At 36.7% G+C, this 23408-nt stretch overlaps 2 protein-coding genes across 2 annotated transcripts in view; one reads left to right on the top strand and one right to left on the bottom strand.

Moving 5' to 3' along the window:
* The window catches only part of Cask (calcium/calmodulin dependent serine protein kinase), a 333827-nt gene that overhangs the window by 140365 nt on the left and 170054 nt on the right, over positions 1 to 23408 (bottom strand). Inside the window, exons 4-5 of the mRNA XM_048336639.1 lie at positions 22186 to 22263; positions 15194 to 15266 (exon numbers count right to left, since the gene is read on the bottom strand). Of these exons, the coding sequence (XP_048192596.1) occupies positions 15194 to 15266; positions 22186 to 22263 (151 nt within the window). The remainder of the gene's footprint in view (positions 1 to 15193; positions 15267 to 22185; positions 22264 to 23408) is intronic.
* On the top strand, positions 1204 to 6615 carry Gpr82 (G protein-coupled receptor 82). Its single transcript, XM_048336638.1, has 2 exons — positions 1204 to 1570; positions 4286 to 6615. Exon 2 carries the CDS (start codon positions 4320 to 4322, stop codon positions 5328 to 5330), a length of 1011 nt encoding a protein of 336 aa, XP_048192595.1. The 5' UTR covers positions 1204 to 1570; positions 4286 to 4319; the 3' UTR covers positions 5331 to 6615.

Genomic DNA, 23408 nt, shown 5'->3' with positions numbered 1-23408 from the left:
GTATCTCAGGAATACTGTGCACGTAATTCTACAATTGAGCTATACTGCCAGTGTCAAACGGTTTTATTACGTGCTAAGCAATTCCTTCCTGGGACAACAGAATTGTCAAAGCAAAAATGATTGAAATTCTAGAAACCAAATTACTCTGAAATCAATGGCCATGCAATGTTGGATGAGTTACTAGTCTTAACTAAATGATGGAAAGTATTGCAAAGGCATTTAGTAAACAGGACAAAACCCAGATACTTCAGGAAGTCCTCTCTTTTGTTTTAGGGAGAAATATTAGCACATATCTGAGAGATTTTATGCAATCAGCATAAAGTAATGTAGGTGCTAAGGGTTATGAGAAATGGCAAAGTAGTTCTGTTAATTTAAAATAAAGATTTAATGATAACCAAAAATGCTTAGGCTTGATGAAATTAGATTTGTGTACTTTGTCAGATCCCCCCACTAATTTTCCCAAGGAACGGTAGGTAGTGCTTCATGAAGTCTGGCTGCCCAGCTATTCACCGTTAGCTTTCATCTAGTAGTTCACTGACTAACAATTTTATTTTTATTTTCTTTATATATATATAATTTTTATTATCAAACTGAATTACAGAGAGGTTACAGTTTCATACATTAGGCATTGTATTTTTATTTTCTTTAAGTAGTTGCACAGAGGAGCTGCCATTTAACAAAGCAGTATATGAATATAAACCGTCTTGATGACTAAATAATTTTATACCAAAAATTGCTTTCACAAGTCTTTCTAATTATTCATTTGACCTGAGGCATCTTAGCCACTTCCCCCAGACCCTTCTAATCTATGATGAAGTCATCTGAACAATGTACTACACGAAATCTGAATACAGGCACTACAGGGCAATCAGAGTATATAGTGAGTTTGTTCAATATAACCAAAGTATAAGTGAAGACCCAGAGTGCAGCCTAACCTTACAGTGAGCTTCTTCAACTTTAAAACTATGGGTCATAATCCATAAATGACCATGAGGTTCTTATCCAGCTCAGTGACATCTGATTCTAGTAAGCTGCTCTAGGTAAGAAAACTTAACAGTTTTGTTTCTTTTGATCCTTAATGAAGATGGATTGCAAATAAGTCATCCACAAATTATTTTACAGAAAAGCTTACAAGAAAATTTGTACCAGTATTTTACAGGTTCTCTTTCACTGTATTACATAAAACTGACAAGCTATGGGGGGATTGAACCTTTGAACTTAACTTCAGCCAATCATGCTAATAAAGCTAACTGAGGTGTTCAGGAAATAATCATAAGGAAGTACAATGTATATGTATATTGCTCAGTAACTTCCTCTCACTAGACTAGACTACAGAAATAGAGAAATGAAGGTTTTTTTTTGAGGAAGCAGCTGCTACATTTACTATAACTATTGAATTTATTCAATATTTCTTTTAAAGTCCTTTCTCTTACCATAGCTAAAGACATGCAAGAATCTATTTACACTAACTGAGAATCTTGGAAGATTGAAGATCAGAGAACCGAGAGTCTGAAATTTACATCACTACCCTGAACAGTACAACCTTAGTTGGCATAAACTACTCATACTGGTAAGGGTGATTATTTATTCACTTCTAACTTAAAAGTAAATTCTATAAAAACTCTAGAAAGATTAAACTGTTTATATATTTTGAAAATCTAATCATGAAGAAAGCCCATCAGCATATTACCTATGTAGGTAATCATTAATGGCTGTTAGACTTGTAGAACAGTTTTCATTTGTCAAATTAGCATTGTATATACAATGTATACAAGAATGCCTGGACACAGTCCTTCTGCTAGGAGAATGAAGACCTGGAGACATTTTCTGTATTTGTAACATGTCCTTTTGATTTGATTTAATGGCATTTTCCAAATTTTATATAATAACTTTCTAAAAGCTTTAGAATCAAAGTTTATTATAAGGAGAGGTACACAGTTGACAAAAAACGTGAGAAGCTAAAGATGGTATACTAGTGATCATATGTTATCTTGAGTTTTCTATAGACTCAACGTCATCTGTCTGAAAAAGCTAGGTTCCTGGAAAGTCTTTTATCTCCCATTTGTTTGGAACAACAGACAACATACTATTAACTCTGCTGTTTTTAGTATATTATGCATTATCTACATAAGGCTTGGATTACTGCTTTCCTTCAATATTGGAATAAAAAGAAGCTCTATTCCCAATACAAAATCAAAATTATTTGAACAGATGAATTTCTCTTAAATAATCTGGTTTACATCACCTTTTGACTGATTTTTAAATCAGTGAAGTTACAGGTTAAGTTCTGTATACTTAAAGCTGCATCTAAAGTAACCGAAACCAGATTGTCCAGGTACAAACTCATTTTGAAGTATAGGGACTATTTAATTAATAAAATGGAAAATACATAAAATGATGAAGAGAGGGTTAGATGTTAACAATGGTCTCAATATTTGAACCTAGAGATAATGAATAGCAATCAAGTTGTCAAGTCTTTGATGTACACTGTTTGGTTTAAAAAATTATTTCAAAGCCAGGTGCTGGTGGCTCACATCTATAATCCTAGCTACTCAAAGGAGATATAAGGGCCATGGTTTGATACCAGCCCAGACAGGAAAGTCTGTGAGACTCTTATCTCCAACTAAACACCATTTTTTTAATTAAAAAAAGCCAAAAGTGGAGCTGTACCTCAAGAGGTAGAACACTAGCGTTGAGCAAAAAAAGCTCAGGGAAATGCCCAAGCTGAGTTCAAGCCCCAGAACTAGCATACACACAAAATTATGTCAAAATTATAATACATGAAAAATCCCTAATTCTGTAAAAGTAGACACACAATATTAATGTAATCAAAATGAAGAAAATAAATAAAACCATGATTTTGAAGAAGGAAAATAGCTCTGGAGGGCTACATGCTGGGAAGGTTGTATATAGTAATTTCTTTTGTTTATCAAAAGAGAGAATGTAATTAAATATTGAGACACCTTACTATAACTATAAATCATGAAAGAGAAGAGAATGTTAATGTTGTGTCCCAAAAAGTATGGTAAAGAGCACAGGGAAATGTGGCATATTCTAAATAGAAATAATGATTCTTTTTTTTTTTTTTTTACCAGAATCCAGTAATGTTATTTTGTTATTCTCACCTGAAAAAATATAAGGAAACAAGGAGACAAATATAAGAAGGAATTTGTATATGATTCTTAAGCACTTTTACATGCAGCTCTGCAGCATGATTTACAAATAAGAGGTAAAAAAGCAAAAGCTACACTAGATGTATGCTGTGGTGAAGACATCATATGCTCTAAATTAATAAACATAAATCTTGAAAAAATGGGGACTAAATTACATGTGAGGACACACTGAGGACATTCAAACCATCAAGTAGCAACTACAGAAATTCATTTCAGTTTTCTATCGAAGTATGAGAATTTAGCATTAACTGGTTGAATTTGAAAATTACTGATGCCCTTTGATAATGAGCCTAATATTTTGCTATGCTTTCTTTATGTTCAATTTAGGACCTTCTGTTTAGTTTATACAGAATTGAGTTTACTTGTGAACTATGAAAAAGGGCTGTTTTAATAGTATAATAGAGAAGTGTTTTAATCTAGACATTAAATACACTAGTTTTTCAACTATTTATATATAATTAATGTGTTAATTAAAAATCAGTTTTAGTTCTCTATTACTGTGGCCACAAAATTCTTTTGTAACACTTTCCTTGATCAGCATATATTGCTTATGAGTACTTTAAATTTATTTAAAAAATTACATTTCGGGGGCTGGGGATATGGCCTAGTGGCAAGAGTGCTTGCCTTGTATACATGAGGCCCTGGGTTCGACTCCCCAGCACCACATATACAGAAAACGGCCAGAAGTGGCGCTGTGGCTCAAGTGGCAGAGTGCTAGCCCTGAGCAAAAAGAAGCCAGGGACAGTGCTCAGGCCCTGAGTTCAAGGCCCAGGGCTGGCAATAAATAAATAAATAAATAAATAAAAATTACATTTGTAGGCAAAATCTACTTTTACACATTGCTTCTTAGGAATATAAATTCTCCTAACATAACCATGATAAAAATCCAAAAAATTTAACTACTTGCATCCAATTTTCTTTTCTAGACAAATTCATTATCTATCCCAATAAGTACATTTTTGCTTTTATTTCAACAGAATAATTGTGATTAGATAAGGTAAGAAGCCATCTATGTGTTTCCATTCATATATTTTGTTGCTATTTTATCTCATCTCATGCCTTTAAAATGTCATCTCTCATGTTAGTATTAATTATCTGCAATTCTGTTCTAGATCCTGTGACAAAATCCAAGAAAATCTGATATAAATGAATAACACAACATGCATTCACCCATCAGTGATCTCTTCCATGGCTTTGCCAATCATTTACATCCTTCTTTGTATTGTTGGTCTTGTTGGAAACTCATTCTCTCAGTGGGTATTTTTAACAAAAATAGGCAAGAAAACATCAACACACATCTACCTGGTACATCTTATCACTGCAAACTTACTTGTGTGCAGCACCATGCCTTTCATGAGCATCTACTTCCTGAAAAGTTTCCACTGGGAATATCAATCTTATCAATGTAGAGTGGTCAATTTTTTGGGAACTCTATTCATGCATGTAAGTATGTTTGTCAGTCTCTTAATTTTAAGCTGGATTGCCATAAGCCGTTATGCTACCTTAATAAAAAAGGACTCCAAGCAAGAGACCACATCATGCTATGAGAAACTATTTTATGGCCATTTACTGAAAAAATTTCGTCAACCTAACTTCTCAAGAAAACTGTGCATTTATATATGGGGACTTGTGCTAGGCATAATTCTTCCCGTTATCCTATACTACTCGATTGTGGAGGCCACAAAAGGAGGAGAGAGTGTGTGCTACAATCGGCAGATGGAACTAGGAGCCATGGTCTCTCAGATTGCAAGTCTCATTGGAACCTCACTTACTGGAATTTCATTTTTAGTTGTACTCCTATCATACTACTCTTTTGTCAGTCATCTGAGAAAAGTAAGAACTTCTACATCCATTACAGAGAAAGATTTGACTTACAGGTCTGTAAAAAGGCATGTTTTAGTCATTCAGATCCTACTAATAGTTTGCTTTCTTCCATACAGTATTTTTAAACCTATTTTTTATGTTCTGCACCAAAGAGAAGAAGACTGTGCACAGTTAAATTATTTAATAGAAATTAAAAACGTCCTCACTTGTCTTGCTTCAGCCAGAAGTAGCACAGATCCAATTATATTTCTTCTGTTAGATAAAACGTTCAAGAAGACACTGTATCATCTGTTTTCAAAATTGAATTCACCACATATACAACCACATGGCTGACTTTTGGATGGAAAAGAACATGAAATAGGTGTTCGTATGACTCTCCTAGGGACACTAAACAATGAACACTTCATGGTTTGGTTGACAATGGGCACTGAGAAAACCTCCAGACTTAAAAAAATAAACAAATAACATACCCTTAACATTGGACTTGCAGTTCTACTTATACTGAAAGTTGAGATGGCAGAGACCTTCAGAAATAAGTATACTAAACTTATCCAGCTGCATATGAAATCGACTGACAAGTTTCTTTGTTTGAACTCAATCATGGATCTTCTATACCATACACAGTGTTTAATGGCTGTAGAATGAAGAAACAAATGGTTTATAGAGTTGTCTACTTTCTAGTTCTTAGAATACAAGGGTCCAACTATAGTTAGTATTTATTGCATTTTTAACTTATAGAGTACAAGAAAGAATGAGTAAGAAATTTTTTTACTTAGGGAGTATCATCATTGTGATAATGATAATACAGTGTAAAATCCAAGATTTTATAAACACATTATTTGCCAATTATTTGTTTGGTCTTCCCTGGACCCTGTTATCTTATTGGAAGGGGCAATATTCATAGATTCTAAATTTATTAAGAAGCTGTAACTCATAAAGATGCTTAAATACATGGATTAGCCATTGTTGAAATGAAATGCTAATATGTGATTATATGCTTATCTTCATTACATTTTGTGTCCTTTTCGCTACATAATGTGATTAATGACAATACCTACTATGTAGACAATTAATTTTTATTAAGGGAATGTTAAAATACTATAAACAGTATAACATACCATAGTCTATTATGACATATTATGATATATTATGGATCCATCTCTACTAGGACAATTCTGGGTAAATTATCCTCTTTATATGTTAATTTCTTCCTTTGTTAAGTAGGAAATATGATCTTATTCATAGGCCCTCTCAGGAAAGCACATAATGCTACTATTTTGAGGAAATGTCTACTTGCTATGTGCTGGCCAATGTACTTATAGACTGGGTATTCTATTTATATGCTTTATACATATTAATCATCAGAATGATAAAGTGTGCTAACTTACTGATGAAAAGTTAAAGTATATAGTTAAGTAAGCTATACTAATTTCTTCAATATCTAAGTAAACATTTTAAAGTAAACATTGCTTAATGGCCATTTCTTTCTTTCATGTATTCCTGTCAGTAACACAAATGATGGTGAATATATTCTGTATTACATATATTATAATTAAAATAAAAAACATGTTTTGTCTTTCCCAAAAGATCATAAACATCTTTGAAGCTATTCCTACTTATTCTTGGTACTTGCAATTTCTTTTCAGATAAGAAGTAATCAAGGGCCGGCTGAATTAGTAGAGTGCCTGCTTAAGCAAGTTAAGGCCCTGAGTTCAAACCCCAGGACCACAAACAAATAAAAAAGAACCAATCAAAAACAGCTGAACAAAAGAAATCATTAAATGTGACTTGCCTGTTTGTTGGGAACTACTTCAAGACTGTTTTGTTCCCCTCCATATGTTAATTCCTTCAATGCTCAAAAAGAAGTTTAAAGTAAGTTCACATAATATTTCCAGGCTTTTAATCTCAAAGCATGTTTTGTTTCAGGATTATAGCTGCAGAGACTGTCTGTATACATTCAGTGTATGTAGTCCTTAAGATCACTATCAGTTGTTCTGACACATTGTGTCATTTTCATAAAAAACAACAACAAAAAGCCAGTGAATAGTTGTTCTTTTCATTTCAATGCTGAATTGAGAGATAAAAATGTCCAGAGAAAATTCTAGAACACATTCTGACTTCAAGTATTTACAATGTATATCTATTCTTTAATAGTAGTAACTGAATTTCTGTATTAGTAGTTTACAAAGACAAAAGGAGACCTGGAAAATTAGGGTGATGCCCGTGTGCTGGCTGTTGTAGCCCAAGCACAGTTTCCTACTTATTTGTTTAAAAGGTGGTCTTGCTATATAAGTTGGATTCAAATTTGTAATCCTTCCACCTCAACCTCTTAAAAGCTGGGATTGCAGATGTGTGTCACCATGTCCAGGGAATGTGCTAGTTGTTGGGTTTTTTTTTTTTTGCCAGTCCTGGGCCTTGAACTCAGGGCCTGAGCACTGTCCCTGGCTTCTTTTTGCTCAAGGCTAGCACTCTACCACTTGAATCACAGCACCACTTTTGGCTTTTTCTGTTTATGTGGTACTGAGGAATCGAACCCAGGACTTCATTCACATCAGGCAAACACTCTACCACTAAGCCACATTTATAGTCCCTGTGTTTTCTAGTTTTAAGAACAGTAGGAGAACAGTAGGAGAAAATAAGCCTGTGCAATTTTGCTTTAAATTATTCATTTGGATATAAAATTCCCACCTAAACACACTTTATTAAACTATATATTGAATTCATTAACTATAATGATTCCTTTTACATTATAGGTACTTTCTTATAAACCATGTTAAATTTGAAGAACTGGGTATTTAATTTTAGAGTAAATATTTTATATAAAACATGATTTTCTGTTGGTTGCCGGGCTTGATTCAGGTCCTGACTCTTTTGCTTCAGGATAGTACTCCAACACTTTGAGCTACAGCTCCACTTCTGGTTTTCTAGTGGTTAATTGGATATAAATATCTCATGGACTTTTCTGCCCTGGCAAGCTTTGAAATGCAATCCTCCGATTTCAGCCTCTTGAATAGGTAGGATTGTAGGTATGAGCTACCAGTGCCTGGCTTAAAATATTACTTTCTAAGTTTACATTAAGTTTAAACTTTAGATTTCAGAAAAATGGTATTGTTAATGTGTTCATGTGTGTTGCAGTAGAATACAAGTTGGAGGTTTCAGAAATCTCTAATTGTTCCGTATAGGTCAGCAAGATCAGCTTTTTAACTGTAGAAAACAGGAATGGCATGTTTGTTTCCCCTTTTATTCCGTCCACATACACACTCTCATTAGGGTAGCCCTGAATCATTTAATCAGGCACAGAAACTATGAGGCAAAATTCTGAATAAACTACTGACACTTCCCTATTCATAAGAAAATGGAAGGGAATTGGAAAAAATCATACTAAGTGAAGTGAGCCAGACCCCAAGACCCATGGACTCTATGGTTTCCCTCATAGGGAATAATTAGTACACGTCTAGGAGAGTCCTAGCAGAAGATCACTATAGCCCAATAGCTATACCCTTTTGAACACATAAGATGATGCTAAGCGAAATGAACTTCAAGTTATGGAAACAAGTAGTATATCATTGTTGTAGTTATTTTCAACATTCCATGTGAAACCATGTTGATGATCCTCTTGTATTTCCTACCTATGGTTGTCCCTGCGCTATCACTGTATCTGATTTTAGTACCCTGGATACTGTATATTCATGTATTGGAACTAGGGAAGGGAAAGGGAATACCAAAATCGAGAGACAAAGGATAAAAAGACAAACCATTGCAATGGCAATACTTACAAAAGCAATTGGTGTAAACCAACTGTACAATTCATGGGGGGAGAGGGACATTGGGAGGGGGGAGGGGGAAATCAGGGAGGAGGTAACAAGTTAGATAAGAAATGTACTCATTGCCTTACATATGAAACTGTAACCCCTCTGTACTTCACTTTGACAATAAAGAAGAAGGAGGAGGAGGATGAGGAGGATGAGGAGGACGAGGAGGACGAGGAGAGAAAGAGAGAGAGAGAGAGAGAGAGAGAGAGAGAGAGAGAGAGAGAGAGAGAGAGAGAGAGAGAGAGAGAGAGAGAGAGAGAAAATCTGCCTTTTCTGGGCAGGAGGAGAAGATGACCCACCTAGTTCTGATTGGTCAAGGATGTGGGAAGACAAGCTTTCTGGCAAACCATAAAGGGATGATTCATGGAGCATTCTAATCATGCATTCTAAATGCTAAGACTCTTCTCTGTGAACCTCCAAATTCTAATGGAATTGAAACTACTGTAATCATTTACTATTGCTATAAAGGTTTTGCATCTGATAGAAAATTCTACTGATTATGTGATACATGCCACTCCAAGATTGGGAGAAAAGTGAAAAGAGTCACTTCTAATATGTAAAAACCACATTTATTTTCTTAAAAAACAAATCAGGTGTTGATTCCATTTTCTGGAGGTGTGGGGTAATAGAAGCACAGCAGTTATAAATGCAAGGTGATGGCCCTGGCAGGGAAGTCCAAAAGACCCTTATTTCCAATTAACCACCAGAAAAGGCAGAAGGAGAGCTGTGGTGCAAATGGTAGGGCACTAGCCTTGAACAAAAAGCTCGAGGACAGTGCTCATGCTCTGTTTTCAAGCCCCAAGATCAGCTGCCTCATCCCCTCCCACCCTCCAAAAGAAATGCAAGACAAATTGATGGTAACCTTACAATGTATGAGATTTTCTAAATATGATTATAAAATCCCTACATTCAAAGTGAATACAAAAGTAACGCCTCAGGATTAACCAATGTGCTTCCTATAAGAAAGAATGAAATAATAGCTGGGTACTGATGGCTCCCACCTGAAAATCAGAAGTGGTGATGTGGCTCAAAGCAGTAGAGCTCTAGCCTTGAGCTCAGGGACAGTGACCAGGCCCTGTGTTCAAGCCTCACAACCAACAACAACAAAATAATAAAATAAGTAACTTATATTTTAAGATATTTTATCTATCTATCTATCTATCTATCTATCTATCTATCTATCTATCTATCTATCTATCTATCTATCGTGCTGGTCCTGGGGCTTGAACTCATGGCCTGGGTGCTGTCACTGTGATTTTCTGCTTGAACTTCTGTTCCACTTCAGACTCTTTTTTTGGTAGTTTTTTTGGATATAGGAGTTTCACGGACTTTGCTGCCTGGGCTGGCTTCATACCTCAATCCTCAGATTTCAGCATTCTGAGTAGCTAGGAATATAAGTATGAGTGACCAGCTCCCAGCTAAATTTTTAAAAAATATAACATGAGGGACTTTTGGAATTGTGGTAACAGGTGTAAAAGAAACATCATTGACCAAGAACAAGAGGAAGGAATACTTTAAGACATCCATAATACCACAGCAACAGTGTTCTGGATGAACACATGTTTATATAAAGTCAAGCTCTCAGCAGGTAAAAGGAGAACTGAGACCAGAAGGGGACCCAAGAGCAGCCAGGCATGTTGAAACGGGCTGTAAGGAAAACCATTTAAAGGAAGCATACCCAAAAACCCTTGGGAAGAAGGCCTCTGGCTGAGTGCATATGCACCTGGGCTTTGCAAAATTCTCAGAATTAACAACCGAGCACCCCAAATCTCCTAGGGCAGAACAGAAAGCAATTGCATGTGTAGCAAGCAGTTTCTTAGGAGCTGTTGCACCTTAACTTCAGTTATTCAAAGCAGATTTGAATGGGTCAGGTACAGAAAACCTGAGTCCTTGAACATACAGATGATGCCTTGTTAGGCTGTGGGCAGACTGAAGAAGAGCCTAGGGAATTCAGAAGAGCCAAGAGTTACATTTTCTTTGACAACTGTGCTTTTCCTTCCAAAGCTATTGTGAATTTAGGGGGTTAGAAGAAATAAAAGAAAAATTGCTGAAACATAAAGTTTCCCCATCCATTCATTAAAGAATGAAAGGGCAAAAGATGATGAAAAAATAGAAATTTGCATAATGTCTTAATCAATGTCAGTAGTGAGGCAAGACATGACAAATGAAAATTGATGTCAGGATAATGGGTCTTAACTAGAGACACTGTGCCTGAGGCACATTTGGTAATGTCCAGAGACTTATTTGCTTGTCACAACTGTTGTGTGTGTGTGTGTGTGTGTGAGAGAGAGAGAGAGAGAGAGAGAGAGAGAGAGAGAGAGAGAGAGAGAGAGAGAGAGCTATTAGCATCTGGTGGGTAGAGGCTAGACTGCTGCTAAGCGTGCTACATTATCCAGGGCAGCCTCCCACACCAAACTATCTGGCCCCTGATATTGCTAGTTTAGCTTTTAGGAGATTCTTTATATGATACATCTCCTGGTATTTCAAGTACTTCTTAGGCAATTTTATGTGAGACTGATTCTTCCAAGGTAAGTGGTTTCTAGTATAGGTCATATACTAAATACTCAAACCTAACCAAGCACCCTGTTTAGACTCAATTATAATGATTTCAAAAGGAAATACCCATTTAGTGGAAGAAAAAGTACTATTATTCAATATAATAGAACCTTTGGGAAGCAAACTGCTTTTGAATCTGATAAGAAGCTAGGGGAAAGGGAGAAGGAGAGGCAAGGAAAGAATAGGAAAATATTCTTGAGTAGATTCAACAAGCAATTAAGTAATCTAATTTTTCCTAGAGAACCAAGCTACTCTATTTTCTTTACTAACAACAAAAACTTTAAATGCAAAAGCCAAAGTCTGTGGGGTGCTGGTGTTTCATGCCTGTAATTTTAGCTACTAATGAGGCTGAAATCTGAGGATTGCAGTTTGAAGACAGCTGGGGCAGGAAACTCTGTGAGATTCTAATCTCCAATTAACCACCAGAAAAGCTGGAAATGGAGTTGTGGCTCAACTGGTAGTCTTGAGCAAAAAAAAGCTCAGGGACAGTACCCAAGCCCTGAGTTCAAGACCCATAACTGGCACGTGTGCATCTCCCCCCCCCAAGAAACCCCAAAAGCAACTCCTACATACAAACTAAATATACAGAGACAAGTCACTGAATAGCTACTTGAATGCTTTAGAGGGAAAAATAATAACAAACCAAACCAAGCGAAATTTTAAATTGCTAGTCATGGGAAATGCATTTTTATGAAGGCTTTACAATGGCTATCTTATGGGAGTACCCTATAACAAGGGCCCAAATAGAACTAAGTTCACCGAAGTTACCGAGGTTGTAATAGGAGATTCTATTGACAAAATCTTCCAAATATATCTGGGATCTGTTTTTCCTTCTTTTATCTACCGTCACTGTGACCACTGTGGTCATATTTATCTCCTCTTGTTCACTCTCACCTTTGCTCATTTGGACTCATCCTTACCAGCTTCCTTGCTGTTCAGGCCTTTAGTGTCCCTGACTCACTATCTTTGCCCTTCCAGTTGGGATCAGCTTAGTTATTTTTAAGTCTTTGCTCAGATGTACAGTGTTTTCTCAACATATCCCATTCTGACTTCTCTGTGTAAAAAGGACACTTCTTTCTTACTCCCTAGTCTTGAACTATTCTTCTTGTTCTTGGAGTCCCTTTCACCTTCTAATCTTTCACCTAATTTACATTTTTCTGCTTATTGACTATTATCTGTTGCCCTGAATTAATATCAACTTCACAAGGGCAACAATTTGGCTTGTTTCGGTCCCTGATGCAGCTCCAGTTCCTAAGGCAGTGCCTGCCCCACAGTAGAGACTCAGTAAATCTTTTGATTAATGCCTTAAGAAAATACTCCCCAATTCGACATTCCTAGAGTACTCTATTTACTAATGTAAAAATGTATAGGTTTCAGACACTGAAATTAGGAATATTAACCTTAGTATTTGCCCTCTATTGAGTCTCCCTGCCATCTGCTCTTTCGTGGTTTCTCCTTATCAATTTGTAGCCTGAGAATTACTTTTCTTTTCCATTCCTCAGAAGGTTTCTTGGTGCTTCATCAAAATTACGTGGCATGTACTTAAAAATAAACTAATTGAATATAATCTAATGTAAAACTCCTTTGGGACTTGTCTTTAGGCATTCTGTTCCTTCTCTGTGAAATGTCCCCTTGTCCCCATATGACAAATCAAATACACAAGAGGCCTGGGCTTGCCAAATTCTATTTTGTTGTGTGGGAGCCTTGAGCCACTGTCATGCTGGAGATGGGGTCATATGAAAAGAATGGGAAGTCCTCAATGAGAAACAATAGGGTGCCTTAGTCAGCTCTTAGTAGTTCCAATTTCCTTAGCTGAGATGCCAGGAGAAGATGGAGAGAAGTCTTGATGGAAACCAGCCAAGGCCAACAGTGGGCAAAAGAAGTGAGCAAATCCTAGCAGTTGTTGTCTGAAGTCATTAGGTCTCAGTCTATGTTGATCTCTAGTTGTACATTATCTCCTTAACTGAGACCATACTACTTTTAGGGTTCTGAACACAGTCTTCTTCATGAAGTAGCCAATCAAATATTTGTTAAATACATAAACCAGAAAGTGAATTTATTTAGATTTTACTTTTTTGGGTTGTCCTATCAAATAGTATGCTAATCAAAAGCTGGCACTACTATTGAAAAATATTATAGTACAATACTGTTATTATAGTTTACTATATGGAGGTCATATAATTATCTTCTAGAAGAGAATTCAGACAAAATAAAATTGCCTCTTGAGCAAATAGTCCTTAGCACATGAAAAAAATCTGTTTTATACATTTAAAATTTCAGTTATTGCTTTTATAATATTATTAGAGTGAAATATTTGTCATATATATGTACATATACATATATTTGTCATATACATGCACCTATATGTATGTTTGTCATATATGTATATACATGTGTATATACCCATTTGTTATCTATCTATATATACATATATATGGAAAATATTTTACTCCATATATATTCACTTTCTTATATTCATTAAATGCAAAAGAAGCACACAACAGGCTATTATATTTAATAATCATTCCCTTTTTAACCTATCTACAATGTTTACTTTCTTTGGATAACTGAAGAACACCATTTAAAAAAAGTGCTCTATAGCCATGGGGTTGTACAGTATTGAGTTTCCATAATGACAGTATCAATTTCCTATTACCATGTTTGAAAAGATTGAATAAGATAATATACAACTACTTTATACTAATGTGCATTTTGTAAACTTCTCCAATGATCTTCATTTGCTAACAGAATACTCTTACTAGACGTTTTTGAAATTACTCATGATTTCTCTCAGTTTGTAACTATAATAATTTCTGTTTAAATTTCTCAATTATAGAAATTTTAACTAAACTCAACCTAAGTTTTGTAACCACTTAAAATACAATGAAGGAGCCTTCAATATGTCTTAAAGGAAGGTTTTTGCCCACAATATATGTGGGTGCTGGAGATCACACAGATCAGTGACAAAACAGGAGAGCATACAAGTATACTCCAGCATTAGAGAGACTTCAGAGGCTCCCTAATGATGACTCTATGCCTTGGGAGGGGCTTCGTAACAATATGGAAGAAGCAAAAAGACTGAATAATGATCTTAGTGGTCTTGTTTGTATATACCTACAATTATGATTTCATATTATGTTAGAATATTATCTGTTAAGAAAATACAATGTTGTCTAGTCCACATTATAGCATTATGAAAATACAACTTTTATTAAATAAACCAATCTAATTTCCACTCAATTCAGCATAGGATACAGTTTAGTTTTTCTTATTAGTTGCAATTTTCATTTCTTTGTCTTACACACAATAGCAAAAGAGGAATAATAAAAGCTTAGATTGCGTGTAACCTTTAGAAATAAGGAAACTGAAATTAGAAAGTGTTCCTATTAAAATCAGTATAATGACTTCCCAAGTACAAAGTGGTTTTGTGTGTGTGTGTGTGTGTGTGTGTGTGTGTGGATGCGCGCGCGAGTGCCAGGACTGGGGCTTAAACTCAGCGCCTGGGACTGGTCCCTTAACTGAAATCTCAAGACTGGCATTCTACCACTTGAACCATGCCTCTACTTCTGGATTTTTGGTGATTAATCGGAGACAAGAGTTTTACAGACTTACCTGCCCTGACTGGTTTTGAAGCACAATCCTCAGACGTCAGCCTACTGTGTAGCTAAGATTATAGGCATGAAAAACAAGCTCCTGGCTTAATGAATTTTTATTTGCATAAAAAGTTAAGATTAGGATGCTCTGTAGAGGAATATTTAAGCAATCATGGTTGTCATTATGATGTCGTTTCTCTTCATAAACTTTAAAGTTAGTGATAAAACCACTTACCTTCACATCCCTGTGGATTATGTTATTATCATGACAGTAGCGAAGCGCCTCCAGTATCTGTCTCATGTAATGGCTGTAAAAAAAAAAAAAGAGAAATCTAAAACTGTAAAAACTTTCATTGTTAAAGTGTAATACTTTGTAACTCCTACCTTCAGATTAGTTATCTACAGACATTTCATTTGAGCAGAGTCGGGCTTAATGAAACACTGGCAGACGTACAGATTTCTAAGCTTCTTGAAGAAAGAGAACAGTTTGTATTCCTCAAGTTAAGCCAAAAGAATTCCATACAAGCTCAGAGGAAAAAACGATCTAGGAATTGAAGATTGCAGCTTAAAATATGAAAAACCTCTAGTACCTCACTTAATTCTATTTAGCTAAGCTATAGAACTTTCTTCTTGTTTTCTAAACCCATCTTCATTACTGGGTACTTGTTTCATCTCTCTTCCTCTTCATTTTAATCCTTCCAACTCTCCTCTTTTTTCCCTTTTTGTTACTTTCCTTTTTTTTGTTTCCAGACACTAAAACAAAAACTAAAGAGTTTAATTAATAATAGTACTGACAAATGATCCTGTAGGTGTTTGCGGCTCAAGAAAAAAAAATACCGCTCCATTCTAGCTTTATAAGTAAAAGACATTTCCATTTATTAAGTTCTCTTTTTGGCATGTTACTATCTAACCAAACTCATATAAATTTCCTTTTAATTAACATATGCTTTATTTTGAGCCAGATGCCCTTGGCCTCACGCCTGTAAACCTAGCCACTCAGCATGCTGAGATCTGAGGATTCAGGTTTGAAGCCAGTCCAGGCAGGAAAGTCTATGAGACTTTAATCTCCAACTAAATATGAGAGAGCTAGAAGTGGAGCTATGGCAAGTGGTACAGTGCTAGCCTGAGCACAAAAGTTCAGGGACAGCACCCAGGGACCTGTGTTCAATTCCCAGGACCAGCACAAAACAAAACCAACCCCCTCAAACCATATGCATTATTTCATGTATTAGAGTGGATTAGGAAGTTCCATTTTTAAAAGTGAAAGGCAGAGGAGGGGGAAAAAAATCACCAAACCAAAACCCAGACCTTTTCTGCACTCAAAAGTTGTCTCCTTATAACTAGGCTCTAAGTTCATGCAGTCTAAGGATAAAGTTTTTAATGTTCAGTTTTCTTACTTTGTGACTGTACATGTATGAGGTTTGTTTGGGCCTCTATAGCTTATAACTATTATTTTTGTGCCAGTCCTGGGGCTTGAACACAGGAACTGGGGGGCTGCTTCAGAGTTTTTTTTCCCTCAAGGCTCTACTACTTGAACACAGCTTTACTTCCAGCTTTTTCCCCCCTGTGGTTAATTGGAGACTTTTCTGCCTGGGATTGGCTTCAAATCAAGACCTTCAGATCTCAGCCTCCTAAGTAGCTAGAATTGCAGGTGTGAGCCACTAGAGCCCAGCTCCAAGCTTAAAAAAAATTTAAGTTAGGGGCTCTTAACATTTTATGGACCTTTAGTGGTTCAAATCAGATTTTGGAGGATCCATGATACCTTATGGCTAAGAGACAACAAATATCAAAGTGGTTTGCAAACTTATGGTTATTACTAAAATACTGTTATTATTCATATTACATTAATCAAAGACATGAGACATGTCCACTCAGATGTCAAAATGGAACAGTAGCTTCAAACTAGGCAACTAGTACTTATAGAATGAACTACTTTGGATATATGGTAGTAAGTCATGTGAACTACCTTTAGCCTAAAGAAAATTCCTGTCTTAAAGCCTCATAGAGTTGGGCATGGTGGCAAGCACCTGTTATCCTATTGACATGGAAGGTTGAGATCAAGAGGATCACATTTCCAGGCCAGGCCAGGCCAGGCAAAAGAAAAGTTTGAGAGATCTAATCTTAACAGAAAAAGCTGAGTGCAGCGGCACGCATCTGACATTACAGTTATGTTGGTAAGTGTAAATTGGAAGATCATGGTACAGGCTGGGCTGGGCATAAAGTAAGGCCCTATTTCAGAAATAACCAGAGCAAAAAGGGTGGAAGGTGTGGTTTAAGTAGTATAGCACCTGCCTAGCAAGTACAATGCCTCAAGTTCAAATGCTAGTACTTTCAAAAAACAAAACCAAAACCAAACAAAAAGCCTCAAACAAAATTCAAAGCAAGAACATTTTAAAATATGCCTATCAGAGTACGCCATTATTTGACTCAAATATACATACAGAGAAGAATCTGTAGGTTATGTGAGGAGAGAGTAGACTACTTGGGGAGGGGAGCTTGAACTTAGAGCCTGGGTGCTATCCCTGAGCTTTTTCACTTAAAGCTAGTGCTCTACCACTTTGAGCCACAACGTTACTTCTAGTTTTCTGGTAGTTAATTGGAGATAAGAGTCTTAGGGACTTTCCTGCTCGGGCTCCTTTGAATGGCAATCCTCAGCTCTCACCCTCCTGAATAGCTAGGATTGCAGGAGCGAGCCACTGGTGCCTGGCTTGAGAGGGCAGAATTTTTCTCCACACATGATCACAGATCTAAAGTAATCTTTCTCCACATTCCCAGTCATGACCCTGGATATCAACATTATGCCAGTAGAATAAAATGAGTCTCCCCATCAAAAAAATGAGACGCAAAAATTCTAGAGTTGCTGACTAAGCTTTAAATCGTAATCTTTATTTCATGAACATCAGAATCCACACTTTCAGAGAAACTCAGCAGTGTGTGTGTGTGTGTGTGTGTGTGTGTGTGTGTGTGTGTGTGTGTGTGTGTGTTTATTCACATCTTCCTTAAGGAAAGATGGCAACTCCATGCAAGGAAAGAGCTGTCCAGAAAGGCATTTATTTCTTCTGGAAGAAGGCATTGGAAGAGTTAGAAGAATAAGAAGGGAGGTGACTGAATGTGCTCTTCTTGTCAGTTCTGGGCAAAAAGAAATATATGCTATTCGCTACATAGAAGACACTTTATCTCTGAAGTGTTCCTAACAAAATGTCCCTTGCTAAAGGTTATTGTCAATAGACCCTGTGATCTTTGAGGAGTGATGGCTTCCTGAAGCTAGCCAGTTTGTCTCAGGTATAAAATGGAGATGCTTCATGATTGAAATGCTCCCTTATGTGTGAGGAATGCCCTAAGTCTCAGGTGGAGACTCTATTCTCGGTCAAGACTGCTTTGTTAATGTGAGAAGAAGTGCTCAGGCCTCTTTTGGCTTCAGTGGAGCCTTTTGATTGCCTGCATCCTTGAAATGATTTAGTAAAGCTTGGTATTAGGTAAAGAAACCGCACTGATCTGTAAGAGTTTGATTTGATAATCTGATTTCTATGCAAGCTCACACCACCACTGTTCACCCCTGAAAGGACAGGTGTAGTTACTAATTGGGCTCTACTAAGCTCAGAACAGATTTTTATTTTATGACATGCTTTGCTGCTCCTCTTGAAATTCAGTCAGTCGGAGAAAAACAACATTATCAATTTGATTACTTGGGAGTCTCCAAGTCTTTTGCAGTTGGTCTCACTAGAATATTGATAGAAACTGAATTTCCTAACATTGAATCACAGGAGCAGATTGGAGAAATGAAAGTTAGGAGTCATCTAGCAAAACCCTGCACATTAAAGGAAGAAACAACCTGCCCTTGTTACATATTGATCCTCTGCAATAAGAACACACCTAATAATATTACCTGACCCCTCCCCATGGCCTGCTCATTATGAGCAGAAACAGTGTTGAATAAATTGTGTCCAAACATCTCTCTGAGCAATGGTACTTACTGGTCCCAATGCTACTCTTTCCTGATCTATTCTGAAAAATTCCTTTCCTAAAATTATCTTTTTTGCTCAGAGCTTTTGTGCTTAGGGCCAGAGCTCTACCTCTTGATCCAAGGCTCCAATTCTAGGTTTTTGTGGTTAATTGGAGATAAAAGTCTCATGGACATTTCTGCCCTAGCTGGCTTGAACTATGATTCTCAGATCTCAGCCTCCTGAATAGCAAGGATTGTAGGCGTGAACTACCAGTGCCCAGCTAAAAACCACCTACTTTAACAACAACTACAGTGGAGCTAAAAACCAACAGGCTTTTTATCTTGATGTATAGACATGCAACTTTTTCTATAAATTTCAAGATTGGAAGAGACCAGACGTCATTTCACTGTATGGTATCATTTCTACATGCTATCAACTTGCCTGGCCTTACATATAGTCAATTGACAGGGACAGCTTCAAAGTTAAGGGAAAGCTAAGAAAAGATGACTGGGGAACAGCTAACTCTGAAAGTACGTATGCCAGTCACCCTAGTGTTACCATGCTTTAAAAAGGAAAACTATTTTTAAAAGAATCAAAATTCTGCACTTTTGGTTTTCCATATTTTATGATGATCTTGAAAAACTTGTAATGTAGACAAGTAGGAAAGGTAAGCAGCCTCAAATTCTTAAGAAATATATTTATATATATATATGATTATACACAAAAGTCTGAGAGTTTCACTGGATAATGTTGGATAATGATGCCATATGGAAAATCAATATAGCATTGACTATTATTGTTATTAGAGAATGCCATTTATGTTTGAAGGAAAAGATGGAATACAAAATAAAAAAAAACTGTGCTAAGAATTCAGTAACAGAAAAGTGGCATTAAAAAAATCTAGCGAAAGAATGACATTGCCCCATTTGTAAGGAAATGGAAAGACTTGGAAAAAGTTATACTAAGTGAAGTGAGCCAGACCCAAAGAAACATGGACTCTATGGTCTCCCTTATAGGGAATAATTAGCACAGGTTTAGGCAAGTCACAGCAGAGCATCACAAGGCCCAATAGCTATACCCTTATGAACACATAAGATAATGCTAAGTGAAATGAACTCCATGTTATGGAAACGATTGTTATATCACCGTTATAAATACTTTCAACGTGCCATATGTAACTGTAGCCTCTATTATTGATGATATTCCTGTATCACCTTCCTGTGGTTGTACCTACACTATCTCTGTATCTTATCTGATTATATTGGAAACCGTGTATACTGGTATTAGAACCAGGAAATTGGAAGGGAATACCAAAATCGAGAGACACAGGGTAAAAAAAGACAAACAACTACAAAAGTAATACTTAAAAACTGTTTGGTGAAAATGAACTGAACTGAACAACTCATGGTGGGGGAGGGGGAACGGAAAGAGGGAGGGGGAGGGGGGAATGAGGGACGAGGTAACAAACAGTACAAGAAATGTATCCAGTGCCTAATGTATGAAACTGTAACCTCTCTGTAATTCAGTTTGATAATAAAAAAAAATATAAAAAAAATCTAGCCATACATCAGTGGTTCACACCTATCATCCTAGCTACTCAGGAGGTTGAGTTTTGAGGATCATGGTTCAAAGCCAGCCTGGGCAGGAAAGTCTATGACATTCTTTTTTTTGCCACTCCTAGGGCTTGAACTCAGGGTCTGAACACTGTCCCTGGCTTTTTGCTCAAGGCTAGCACTCTACTACTTAAGCCATAGCGCCACTTCTGGCTTTTGCTATATATATGTGGTACTGAGGAATCAAACCCAGGGATAGTATCCAGGCTCTGAGACCAAGCCCCACGACAGGCATATACACAAAAACATCTAAACTGTGCTTTAAACATCGTGAACCAATTATCTGTCTCTCTCTGTCTCTGTCTCTCCCTGTTCTCTCTCCTTTTCTCCTCTATTTTCCCTTCAGTGGCACTATGGTTTCAACTCAGGATCTTGTGCTTGCTAAGACAGGCTTTTTACTACTTTAGACATACCTTCAGGCATTTTTGCTTTCATAATTTTTCAAATATGGTCTCACCTTTTTGTCTAGGTCAGCCTGGACGGTGACCCTCCATTTATACTTTCTGTAGCTAGGATAACAGACATATACTATTGCAAATAGTTTTTTATTATTTGAGATAGGCCTCATGATCCACCCAATCTCTGTTTCCCCCTAATAGCTAGGGATCAGAGGTGTGAACCACTGTGCCCCGGTGCACACATTTATTTATTCATTTTCTCCAGCCCTAATGGTATCACAAAAGCAGTTGCTTTTTCATTTTACACTGCTACTGCCATAGAAAATTCCATCTCTAAGATTGAGCCCTTGCTCTTTGGCATGGAAGAGTCAGAATAATGAATCTGAAGACAATCATGACATTGCAAGGGATGGTGGTGATCAAGGTTGTATTAAGGGAGTAGTTTCTAGCTATATCTGTCTATTATGCTATAGTTATATAAGGAACAAAGGAGGAAATGTAGTCACTTAATGTAACCACATCTCAACTCATAAAAAAGTATAGTGAATTCTAATAGACTGGTGGATTGGAATCCTTCAACATATTAGGGCTCGTGACTGAGGAGGGATGCTGTATCCCAAGTATTAAATAGGCAACCCTCTGGAGTATAGTTATGATCACTGAATGTAACCAAAGCAGAAACTATTGCTATAAATAGATGAACTAGCGGGCCCAGTGAATGTCTGGTTCCTATGATTTTTCATATTTACTTCTTTTAGAATAATGGCCATTCTTTGGTTGAGAGATCACATAGTGGCCTGAAGCAAATATATTCAGCAGAAAAAAGCGTACTATTATTTTTGTTCTTTCTACTGTTCGGTGTTTTTCCTTAGATTAACTGGTCACACAATAGTTTGATATTAGTAAAAAGTAAAACAAAGAACTAATGAGCTACATCTGTTAAAAACCAAACACATCAAACAATCCCTCCCAACTTTAATTCTACACAGTTCCCAAGCTTGTACCAACCCCATCTTTGTGGAAACTCATCGAAAGTATGTAAGATAGCCCTAGTGGTGTGAAAATGTGAAGCCACATGAGCAGAAACATTCATCCTTTGGCATTTTGCCTTTTAAGTCTGTATTTAGTCCCACTCTGCATACTGAGAAAAGCTATGTTTCTTGCAGCAAAGAGCAACAGTATGTTCATTGGGAGAAGAGCAGACCCTTCTATGTGACAATTCTTTGTCCTTTCCTCCTTTGACTTCTACCTTTACCCCTTGGGATTACATACCTGGCTACAGCTTCACTGTATACAAAACCAGCATCAGCTCGCTTTACGATTTCAAAACACAGATCTGCTCCATCCATACTGTAAAGAAATGTGAAAAAAGAATGTAAGAGAAAAATCCAAGAAGGCAACATTGAAAGCCATCATCACTAGACTGACTGCTAAGGGTTCTAAGTTATTTAAACCTCCTTTCTTTCAATGAAAAACAGGCATAAATTATATAGAACATTATAACCATCTGAACTTTGAAAATCTACCAAAAAAGAATCCCTCCCACTCCAGGAAGAACAAGCCAATGGGAGTATCAAGTAATTCGAAGTATAGAACGCAGACTATAAATTTTCTGTAGGTTATGAAGATAAGGAGTTTCAGATAGAAACACTGCTGGAGGTTGTGGGCATATTTTGGGATAATATTCCAATATTATCCATGTTTAGTTACATAGCATATTTTTTATGTGTGTGCCGATTCTAGGGCTTGAACTTAGGGCCTGTATGCTGTCCCTGAGCAATTTTGCTCTAGGCTAATACTTTATCACTTGAGAGCCATAGCTCCACTTGTGGCCTATTGGTGGTTAATTGGAAATAAGACTCTCATGGACTTTACTGCCCCGGCGAGCTTCAAACTGTTATCCTCAGATCTTCGCCTCCTGAAGAGTTAGGATTATGGGAATGAGCCACTGATGCCTGGCTAGTTACAGAGTATTTTAAGAAATAAGGCAGGGGATCTGGCACAAGTGCTAAGAGTGCTTGTCTACTCTCCATGAGACCCTGGATCCAAACCCTAATACTGCAGCAACAAAACAGTCATATACATAGATATTATTTTGCTATAGTTATCACCACTAAAAGGGAAATGCAAATGATATATTATGAAAGGAAACAGGCAAATAGCGAATGTAAAACTTATTCTTCTTTACCTTCCATGAGCAAAGTTAATTGCTACAAATATATTGGAATACAGTGATGTACTGGTGACACACTGTTACTCTCTTGCCTCAGATTTACAATTACAATTCCCTATTTCTTGCCAGCTAGGTAAGATTTCTTGTGGTCTTGGCTACACTTTCCCTCTTTTACTGACTGTTTAATGACATTTCTAGAAAATAATACTCTAGATAGACTAGACTTATTTCCACTTTCCAAATACACCATTTTCTTTTATCTTTTTTGCTGCATGTGTCTGCATATACTGCTCTTTGTATATAAAATCTTCCTAAATTCAAG

Source organism: Perognathus longimembris, chromosome 28, assembly GCF_023159225.1.
Source record: "Perognathus longimembris pacificus isolate PPM17 chromosome 28, ASM2315922v1, whole genome shotgun sequence".
Lineage (NCBI taxonomy): Eukaryota > Metazoa > Chordata > Mammalia > Rodentia > Heteromyidae > Perognathus > Perognathus longimembris.
Note: the sequence above shows the minus strand (reverse complement) of the source record. Positions and strands in the feature narration are given on the sequence as shown.

What these genes read in the sequence shown, in the direction of transcription:
- Gpr82 (XM_048336638.1), top strand. Translation starts at nt 4,320, where the DNA reads ATGAATAACACAACATGCATTCACCCATCAGTGATCTCTTCCATGGCT.